The sequence below is a fragment of the Pygoscelis adeliae genome, unplaced genomic scaffold (assembly GCF_000699105.1).
Source record: "Pygoscelis adeliae isolate BGI_AS28 unplaced genomic scaffold, ASM69910v1 Scaffold487, whole genome shotgun sequence".
Classification (NCBI taxonomy): domain Eukaryota; kingdom Metazoa; phylum Chordata; class Aves; order Sphenisciformes; family Spheniscidae; genus Pygoscelis; species Pygoscelis adeliae.
Window position 1 is genome coordinate 44,252 of NW_008825078.1, and position 10,952 is coordinate 55,203.

The 10,952-nt window shown below is 44.9% G+C and overlaps 1 protein-coding gene across 3 annotated transcripts in view; it reads left to right on the forward strand.

The window, feature by feature from the left end:
• The window catches only part of ZNF512 (zinc finger protein 512), a 25,081-nt gene that overhangs the window by 10,164 nt on the left and 3,965 nt on the right, over nt 1-10,952 (forward strand). For all 3 annotated transcript variants that reach the window (XM_009326902.1, XM_009326900.1, XM_009326901.1), the window contains 6 exons: nt 1,351-1,475; nt 1,860-1,946; nt 3,217-3,315; nt 8,488-8,655; nt 9,291-9,485; nt 10,180-10,281. In XM_009326902.1, coding sequence (XP_009325177.1) covers nt 1,351-1,475; nt 1,860-1,946; nt 3,217-3,315; nt 8,488-8,655; nt 9,291-9,485; nt 10,180-10,281 — 776 coding nt within the window. The remainder of the gene's footprint in view (nt 1-1,350; nt 1,476-1,859; nt 1,947-3,216; nt 3,316-8,487; nt 8,656-9,290; nt 9,486-10,179; nt 10,282-10,952) is intronic.

Here is a 10,952-nt window from a genome sequence, read left to right on the forward strand (position 1 = left end):
GCTCATGTTCAGCTGGCTGTCGACCAACACCCCCAGGTCCTTTTCCGCCAGGCAGCTTTCCAGCCACTCTTCCCCAAGCCTGTAGCGCTGCATGGGGTTGTTGTGGCCGAAGTGCAGGACCCGGCACTTGGCCTTGTTGAAGCTCATACAGTTGGCCTGGGCCCATCGATCCAGCCTGTCCAGGTCCCTCTGCAGAGCCTTCCTACCCTCGAGCAGATCAACACTGCCGCCCAACTTGGTGTCGTCTGCAAACTTACTGAGGGTGCACTCGATCCCCTCATCCAGATCATTGATAAAGATATTAAACAGAACTGGCCCCAATACTGAGCCCTGGGGAACACCGCTCGTGACCGGCCGCCAACTGGATTGAACTCCATTTACCACAACTCTCTGGGCCCGGCCGTCCAGCCAGTTTTTGACCCAGCGCAGAGTACACCTGTCTAAGCCGTGAGCCGCCAGCTTCTCCAGGAGAATGCTGTGGGAGACGGTGTCAAAGGCCTTACTGAAGTCCAGGTAGACCACATCCACAGCCTTTCCCTTGTCCACTAGGCGGGTCACCTGGTCATAGAAGGAGATCAGGTTGGTCAAGCAGGACCTGCCTTCCATAAACCCGTGCTGGCTGGGCCTGATGCCCTGGTTGTCCCGCACCTGCCTTGTGAGCGCCCTCAAGATGATCCGCTCCATGATCTTCCCCGGCACTGAGGTCAGGCTAACAGGCCTGTAGTTCCCCGGATCCTCCTTCCGGCCCTTCTTGTAGATGGGCGTCACATTGGCCAGCCTCCAGTCGTCCGGGACCTCCCCCGTTAACCAGGACTGCTGATAGATGATGGAGAGTGGCTTTGCTAGCTCCTCCGCCAGCTCTCTCAGCACTCTCGGGTGGATCCCATCCGGCCCCATAGACTTGTGAGTATCCAGATGACGTAGCAGGTCGTTGACCGCTTCCTCTTGGATTATGGGGGGTTCATCCTGCTCGCCATCCCTGTTTTCCAGCTCAGGGCGCCGAGTACCCTGAGGATAACTAGTCTGACTGCTAAAGACTGAGGCAAAGAAGGCATTAAGTACCTCAGCCTTTTCCTCATCCTCGGTGACAATGTTCCCCCCCGCATCCAATAAAGGATGGAGATTCTCCCTGGCTCTCTTCTTGTCATTAATATATTTGTAAAAACTTTTTTTGTTGTCTTTAACGACAGCGGCCAGGTTGCGTTCTAGCTGGGCTAAGTGTATTGAAGTGTCGCTGGACACAAGTTTTGTAGCATGTGACCTGTTTTCTTCTAGGATTCATTGTGCACATCAAAGGAAAAAAAAAGATACTGTGGTTGCAGTTCTATTTCAAACCTTTTGTTTTGACAGGTAGTATGGAAGAGCAATGGTCTTTGGAAATTCAGGACAAAGGCCGAGTTACGTGTCCCACATGCCGGGCTGTGGTGAGAAAGACTGTAGAAGGACTGAAGAAACATATGGTAAATTGTAGGCAGGTAAGAACAAGAGATATAAGCCATGTTTTCTTTATTCCTCTTCAGCCTACTGATAGAAATGCCTGCACACTGTTTTGTGTTGCATTTAAAACCAGTTTCATCTCATCATCATGTCTCTAAGCAAGAGTCCTTTATACATCTGTAAGAGGCTGCCCTTGGTGCTTCGTGCTTAGCCTTTTGCTGGAGGTTTGGGGTAGTAAACAAAGGTGTAGCCATTTCATGTGTTTCCCCAAATTTTAGGCTCCATAAAATCTCTTCTGTTCTTAATGGGCAGTTACCAGGCCCAAATAAAATGTTCTGCTCTCCTGCTCCTTTCCCCCAAAGAGTTTCCCACTGCTTTGGTTCATTTACAGTTACATGCACCATGTCCTTGCTTATTTCTAGGAAATGTTCACATGTCATCACTGTGGGAAGCAGCTGAAGTCTTTAGGAGGGATGAAATACCATGTCATGGCAGACCATAACAATCAGGTAACATGACTGCTGTGCATCTAAAAATCATACAGGCAAGACAGTCTTTTGTTCCTTCTCTGGTGCACACAGAAACAGAACATGGTGTGTTTTTTCAAATGTTGTAGCTGTTCAAATCTGGTCTACCTATTATTTTTCCTGAGAGATTTGACATCTGAAAAAATAATAGAATGTTACAAGAGATGGTAGGCACGCTACATCTTAGAAAGAGTAGATGAATTTCTGTTTAGGCTGGTTATATGTCACACATAAAAGGCATTCTCAATCAGGAAAAAAAAAAAAGATTGCTCATTAGGCTGCAATTTTCAGTCCTTTGCTGGAAAGTAGTTTTTCTACATCCAGAGCAGACTAGATTTCAGTTCTTTACAAGTTCAAAGGTAAAAAAGCAGAAGCAGCAGTTTAGTTCTTGTCTCTGTTTTGTAAAATCTATTTACTGTAAAGATACTAATGCTACAATCTGCTTTTCCTCTTTGCTATTACTTTAAAGAAGGCAATGTTTTCTGTTGTAGTTGCGAAGAATTAGAACTTTCGGAAAGGTCATTCGGAAGTTTGGGTAACGTTTAGATAATACGTTACTGTTACTATTCACATAGTTCCCAGTACTGTGGTTTCTGAACCTACAGCTGTACTAGTAAATGAAACAGGCCAGGGATCATGTTCTGGCCCTGAGGAATAGGTCTGTTACTCAGTTCTAACTTTTTATTCAGTCTAGGTGTAATATTATTATAAGATAGTACAGGAAATAATATAAAATAACCATCCGAGAGAGAATAGAGAAGAACTTGAGCTGTAGTTCAGTGTAGATTAATAACCGTTACAGACAGTTAGTTTGCTTAGCTTTAGTTAGGCTAAATGGAAATGGTAGGACCAGTAAATGTTAAAGATGCATGACAGAGATGAGTAAGTACTTTCCACAGGCAGAAGGGGGGAAAAGTAATTATGGAAATACATACCCTTGTCCTTCCCAGAAGCTGTAGTTTGGGATGATTTATTATCAAGGTTTCGTTCATAGATAGCTATCTAAATGTTAAAACTCTTATCTGCAAAGTGATTTTCAGGCAGTTTACTCCTTTTAAAGATAATTCAGTTGTTCTGGGATATAGACAGTGATCATTGTATTAGATATACTTCTGTAAAATCAGAAGTTGCAGAGATTTAATTATTTTAGAAGCATTCCTTTAGTAGTGTGTTGAGTAGTGAATTCCCTATGAGAAGAACTGTAAATGCTGAGCATCCTGTGTTTTTCTTTCATCTTCCTGCTGTGCTTTAGCCAGTTGTGAAGGACGGAGGAGAATTGGATGAGCAGCTTGAGCGAGACCGCCTTCGGAAGGTTTTGAAGCGTATGGGAAAACTAAAGTGTATGAGGGAGGTAAGCTGCATTGTGCTAAGTATCCCGAATTAAACAGCAGCGGATGCATGAACGTAAAATATTATGAGAGTTCTGCTAGGTATGCTTTGGTGCTGGCCAAAGCTGGATTTGTTTCAAGATCCTAGCTATGCTTTTAAGACAGAGTATCATAGAATGGTTTGGGTTGGAAGGGACCTTTAAAGGTCATCTAGTCCAGCCCTCCTGCAATGAGCAGGGACATCTTCAACTAGATCAGCTTGCTCAGAGCCCCGTCCAACCTGACCTTGAATGTTTCCAGGGACGGGGCATCTACAACCTCTCTGGGAAACCTGTTGCAGTGTTTCACCACCTTCATCATAAACAATGTCTTCCTTATATCTAGTCTGAATCTACACTCTTAGTTTAAAACCTTTATCCCTTGTCCTATTGCTACAGGCCCTATTAAAAAGTCTGTCCCCATCTTTCTTGTAAGCCCCCTTTAATTATTGAAAGGCCACAGTAAGGTCTCCCCAGAGCCTTCTCTTCTCCAGGCTAAACAACCCCAACTCTCTCAGCCTTTGCTCACAGGAGACGTGTTCCAGCCCTCTGATCATTTTTGTGGTCCTCCTCTGGACCTTCTCCAACAGGTCCATGTCTTTGCTGTGCTGAGGACCCCAGAGCTGGATGCCGTGCTCCAGGTGGGTTCTCACCAGAGCGGAGTAGAGGGGCAGAATCCCCTTCCTCAACCTGCTGGCCATGCTGCTTTTGATGCAGCCCAGGATATGGTTGGCTTTCTGGGCTGTGAGCGCATATTGCTGGCTCATGTGCAGCTTTTCATCCACCAGTATCCCCAAGTCCTTCTCGGCAGGGCTGCTCTCAATCCTTCAGCCTGTATTGATACCGGGGGTTGCTCTGACCCATGTGCAGGACCATGCACTTTGCCTTGTTGAACCTCATGAGGTTCACTTCTCAAGCTTGTCCAGGACCCTCTGAATGGCATCAGGCGTGTCAGCCGTCCATCAGGCATGTCAACCACACCACTCAGCTTGGTGTCATATGCAAATTTGCTGAGGGTGCACTCAATCCCACTATCTATGTCGCTGATGAAGATACTAAACAGTACTGGTCCCAATACGGACCCCTGCGGGACACCACTCATCACTGATCTCCATCCAGACATTGAGCCATTGACTGCTGCTCTCTGGATGCAACCATCCAGGCAATTTCTTATCCACCAAATAGTCCATCCATCAAATCCATACCTCTCCAATTTAGAGAGAGGACGTTGTGGGGGACCCTGTCAAAGGCCTTGCAGAAGTCCAGATAGATGACATCTGTGGCTCTTCCCTTGTCCACTGGTGTAGTGACTCCATCATAGAAGGCCACTAGGTTGGTGAGGCAAGACTTGCCCTTGGTGAAGCCATGCTGTCTGTCTCGAATCACCTCCCTGTCCTCCATGTGCCTTAGCTTAGCTTCTAGGAGGACCTGTTCCATGATCTTCCCAGGCACAGAGGTGAGGTTGACAGGTCGCTAGTTCCCAGGGTCCTCCTTTCTACCCTTTTTAAAAATGAGTGCAATGTTTCCCTTTTCCCGGTCACCAGGGACTTCACCTGACTGCCATGATTTATGAAATATGGAGAGTGGCTTGGCAACTACATCAGCCAATTCCCTCAGGACTCTAGGATGCATCTCATCAGGTCCCATAGACGTATGTATGTCCAGTCTCCTCAGGTGGTCTCAAAGCTGGTCTTCTCTTACAGTGGGAGGGACTTTGCTCCCCCAGTCCTTGCCTTGAGGTCCATCCACTCGAGAGGTGTGGGAAGAGAGATTGCCAGTGAAGACTGAGGCAAAAAAGTTGTTGAGTACCTCAGCCTTCTCCACGTCTGTTGTTACCAGTTTGCCAGTCATGTTCATCAGGGGTGTACAATTTCTTTGACCTTCCTTTTCTGGCTGACATATCTATAGTATGCCCTTCTTACTATTCTTTGTGTCCCTTCCCAAGTTCAGCTCCAGCCGCACTTTGGCCTTCCTGACTCCATCCCTACACAACCAGGCAGCATCCCTATACTCTTTCCAGCATACCTGTCCCTGCTTCCACTGCCTGTGCATTTCCTTCTTGCCCTTTAGTTTGACCAGCAGGTCTCGACTCATCCATGCCAGACTCTTGCCTTTTTCTCTATTTCAACAAAGATAAACTATTTGTCCTCATCTTCAAGTCCCCTCATGGACAACCACAACCTTATTACTATTCTGTGTTGAGAAGTTAGCTCCCATCACTAAATGTTCCACATTGTCCTCCCAGTCTTCAAATGTTTTCTTCCTACTCTTTTTATGCTCCTTGTACTTGATAGGAAGTCACTGGACACATTTGCAGAAGTACCAAATCATTCCCATTCAGATTCCTTCTTCAAACTCGCTGGAAAACGTTCAAGGAATGAAAGAATTATTTGGCTTTTGCTGTGTTGATATCACTGGCTATCAATCTGACTAATACTGTTTCATTACTTTTTTTTTTACACCCTCGTCTGGCTGCATTCATACAAAGTTTTGATGTGTATTTATTTGTAGGTCACCTGAGACAGTTCCTGTCTTTTTTCTTCTGTCTGGGCAATACCTAAGAAAATGAAGTCCAAATCCATGCAGGGTCTGGATTGGACTTCATGTACTGGTCTTGTACCCCACATACAATTTGTAAAGACAGAATGAAAGAAAACTCTGTAATCCAGCAGCACTGCACTTACTGGAGTATCAGATACACTGCTTAATGAATCCAGTATGTCTATAAATTTTCTGTGGATTTCTTTAGGATTTGCCCTGATGCATTAGAAAGAAGTTTGCATGGATTGACTACAACTGTTAATAATGCATTTTTTTAGTTCTTTGTTTTTGTGTGTTGGACACTATAAATTTGTTGTGGCGTTAAGGTTAAAATTTTGTAATAAAAAGATTTGAAAGGGCTACCTGCGCTGTAGAGGCACTTCAGCTGGGCTGTCAGCCGTACCACCTTCTTAGAGGAACACACCTTAATTCCTTTGAGGTGTTTCACTGGTGTTTCCCTGTTGGCTCCTCTTACCTCAGGAGCCCCTGGCTCATCTGTGTAAGACTTCAAATGTGCTCCAGTGTACCCAGCATGTCTCAGAGCAACAAGCTGAGGGCCCTTGCTAGCATCCCGTCCCTCAAACCTTGGTGTGTCATCCCATGGCTTGTCACGGGCGAGCCTGATGTTATCCCCTTCCCCCTTCAAGTCTAGTAGTCTCTTTAGGGACTTTGGTGGGATGTTGTGTTACAAGGAAAGCAGCAGGGTGCCTGGAGAATTTCCTCTAAACACTTGTGAAGCACTGAGCACAGAGAATGAATTTTGGAATGACTGATACTTGGTTAGAACCTCATGACTAAACAAAGTAGGAGTCTGGTGTAGCTCAACTAGCTCAACTAGAAGTTTTAGGGCTTCACACATGACTTGTTAGGTGACATTCTCTTGCTTACACTAGAAAGGAGTTCACCTTCGGTTACTGTCTGATCCTCATTCGAACCTTTTTAGAGAGGATAACTAGAGGGATTAAAATGGAGTTTTTATTTTTGATTACAGGTTTTTTTTAAATGGCTTCTTTAAACTACATGTGTAAATGTAGATTCAGCAAAGATATGAATTTATAAATGCATTCAGTGGAAGATGTCAGGGAGGAAGAAATTAAAGGATAACCATTTTACCTTACAACAGTATTCTAAACTGTTCACAGAATTACACAATTATTAAGGTTGGAAGGGAACTTCGGAGGTCATCTAGTTCAACCCTTGTGCTCAAGCAGGGTCAGCTAGAGCTCTTTGAGCATTTGATGTGTTGGTGTCTTCAAGGGGGATCGAGAGAACACTGGATTGTTTCTTGTGCGCACCAAAAGTATTTTATTAATGTGTACTTCTACTCTTTCCTTAATTGTTTGTGACAGCTGGGAAGATGTTTTTATGCATAATTAGCTGTGTGAGTTTGTCTGTGGTTTTTGAAAATATTGAGATTGGCCACAGCTAGAGAAGGGGATGGAGGGCAGATGGGATACATCTAAGAACATTAAAAACTTGCTGATACATGTTTGATTTGTCCTGTTTCCAAGCTCAGTGTCAAGTTGATCACTGGATTCAGAGTTAGGAGATATTCTAGTAAGTGACATCCACAGGAACCATTGGAGATTTTGTTGTCCTCCGCTGCAGCATGAGACAATAGCTGTGTCCTAGGAATAGCTGAAAGTTTTATTTACCATCACCCTAATATTGCTGCATTCTAGACAGTTTGACCAGCCAACCAAGTATAAAACCTTCCTCTTTTTCTGCCCAACTCCTCCATTTGTATCTGAAAATCTTTCCATTTTGTGCATCCTCATTTAACATCTTACTTCTTCATTCCGTATATTGAAATTTTCTGTTGCCCACTACATACAGAGAAGTACTAAGAAACAGTTTCTCCCAGCTGCAGTGTCCTGGTTTCAGCAGGGATAGAGTTAATTTCCTTCCTAGTAGCTGGTACAGTGCTGTGTTTTGGATTTAGGATGAGAACAAAGTTGATAACGCACGGATGTTTTGGTTGTTGCTAGGTAATGCTTACACTAGCCAAGGACTTTTTAGTTTCCCATGCTCTACCAACTGAGAAGGCTGGAGGTGCACAAGAAGCTGGGAGGGGGCACAGCCAAACTGGCCAAAGAAACATTCCATACCATGTGACGTCATGCTCAGTACATAAACTGGGGAAGGCTGGCTGGGGGGGGGCCGCTGCTTGGGGACTGGCTGGGCATCGGTCGGTGGGTGGTGAGCAATTGCACTGTGCATCACTTGCTTTGTGTATTATTATTATTTTTATTATTATTATATTATTATTATCATTTTATTTCAATTATTAAACTGTTTTTGTCTCAACCCACGAGTTTTTCTCACTTGTGCTCTTCCAATTCTCTCCCCCATCCCACCGGGGGCAAGGGAGAGTGAGTGAGCGGCTGCGTGGTGCTTAGCTGCCGACTGAGGTTAAACCACGACATGCAGCCAATTCTTTGTCCCAGATATTGTTTATCTGAATAGACTAACATTAAAGTGTACTACCTGTTTGTCTCTGGTCTGGCAGGAAAAGTGATTGTACTTTGGTCAGCAAACTGTGGATTCTATACACAATGGTCTTGTGATCACTTGGAGAGCGTTTTTCTTCCACGCGTTTTTCTTCTGCATTGACAGGGCTGCACAGGCAGCTTCACTAGCATAATGGGATACCTATATCATGTTAAAAAATGTGGGAAGGCTGCTTCTGAGCTGGAGAAAATGGCTATGAAGTGCCATCACTGTGGAAAAGCATACAAATCAAAGGCAGGACTTGTCTACCATCTCCGATCTAAGCATGGGCCGGTAAGTGCAGATTGCCATAGTTATCAGGATAGTGTGGTGGTACTTCAGCCGTTCAGACTTGAGACACACGTAGGCTTTTGTCTGCTACTTGGGTGGGTAATCAGGGATAGCAAATCCTTGCGTTTTGCTGTCTCTCTGGAGTATTCTGTCCTTGATACTTTCCTTCTAGCAGCAGCTGTTGCTGTTGTGTGACTAGGATGAAGTTTTTAATAGTAAATCACCATGGCAGCAGTAAACTTTCCCCAGCCTGACTTTTGCTCCATGGAAGAATGGTTCTAACGTATAACTTGTGAGATGCTTTTCTTTGCTCTTAGAAGACCCAACATTGGAGCGGAACAGGCAGTACGATGCTTGTTGTCCATGAGGGTTTTAGAGCAAAGGATGTGATATCCTTTTAAGACCATGGCTTGGCTGCACGGAACTCTCTGCTTGAGCCTTACTCCTGTGACCCCCCCCGAGTAGATCTGGGGGTCTGCTTGCTAGTGGGATGCACTTCTGTCCTATGTCTGTGACAGTGAACCACAGCTGCAGCAGCATTTTTGTGAGGGATTTGGCAGAATATTTATTCACAGTATTTAGTGTAACTGAAATAGGAACTAGTGAAGGAGGCTCACCTTTTTTGGCCTTCATTGCAGGTCACTTTCCTCCATGAGGAGAGAAGAACAGAGAGCCTGAAGGAAATAAAACGGGAGCCAAATAACACAGGCAGAGTTCAGAGGAGATCTGCAAAGGTGGCAATCTACTATCTCCATGAGCTAGCTGGAGAAGAGCTGGCCAAAGAGTGGCCCAAGAGAAAAGTTCTGCAGGACTTGATTCCAGATGACCGGAAGGTACAAGGCCTTAAAAATGCTATACAGGGTTTGAGTCTTTCTTCACATCAGATGAGTCTTGCACTAGCATCTGTCCAGTGTTGCCAGTGCTTAGTGGCCCATGGAAAGCAACATTGAAGAAGTAATATCTTGTGGGAGGGATCAGGTTTTGCTCTCTCTGGTCTTAGATTACAGTATTGCTACAGTAGCAATTGCTGTGGTATAAGTATTTTATTCAGGCAGGCTATAATGACTTTCAAGTCCTGTTGCTGTAATTTTCAGTGGGCACAAGTAATGAAGGCAGTTATAGGCAGTATGTTGCTCACAAGTCATAGGTTGCATATCACTGCTGCCATGCAGTGATATTTCATAGTTTTTCAGGCTTCAGAGTTTCCAGGAGCATCTTTTAGGCTGTAAGGGAAACCCAAGGGAAAAGGATGATTTATTATTTTAATGGGGTTAAGTACATTTAGAGGAATTGTTGTAGTCAGAGTTATGGCAAGTTTTGGATTCTGGTGTTGTGGAGGGTTTCCAGATTCAGTTATGTTTGTAGAGAGTCAGTGAGATGGGAAAAGATTGGTTATTGAGAATTTGGCTGTTAGAGTAGGAGAAGCCATAGCACTTCTGTCTCTCAGCCTGGGAGAGAAAGGGGCATACTTGGCACTATGTGTAGTCAACATTGCTTCCAGCTTTCAATTCCATCTCTTTATCTCAGCTGAAATATACTCGTCCTGGACTGCCCACATTTAGTCAAGATGTGCTGTGCAAATGGAAAACAGAGATAAAGATGTACCGAAGAGTCCACTGCCCAAATCAGGTAATCCTTAAGTGTTTCTGAAGCCTCAGAGGGGACAGATTGCAGGTCTGTGTGAGCCAACAGCTTTCCACAGCCTTGAAACTGCAGTTTGTCTGTCTGTGGGAGACAAATTCTGCTTCATCTCAGTATGGTTTGTTAGTGTAACCAAGACCCTGTTTGGACTGTTGCCCTAGGGATGATCCCTCTGGGGATGTGCTTGTCCACTTCAGAGCCAGTAACTTCGTGTCAGACTGGTACAGCTTTCACATCCAGCTGGGAGTTGGTCTATTTGGAGGTTTGAGCAGTGGAAAAAGACAGGCCCCTGCCTGTCTAGCAGGTGTACTAAATCTGATCATAGAAGAAGGGAGGAGTAGAGATGGAAATGTAAGAGTAGAGGGACTTTGTCTGGCACAGCACTTAAGTTTGCTTTTGAAAGCTGGAAATGAGCTACAGAAGGCTCCTGCATGGCACTGTCATCCTGGTCTAGGGATGCTTATGCACGCGCACTTAGTTTCTTACAATTCCACGTAGCAGTCACCAGTCAGATCCAGTGAGAAGAAATGGCCCCATTGGTGGAAACTACGTTAGATGTGACACACGCTGCTGGATAACCAAGGGTCAGTGGTGGCTTCTGTCTGGGTTTGGTGTAGAGACAATGCCTTCCCCCTGCCCTACCCCACCCCCAGCACTCT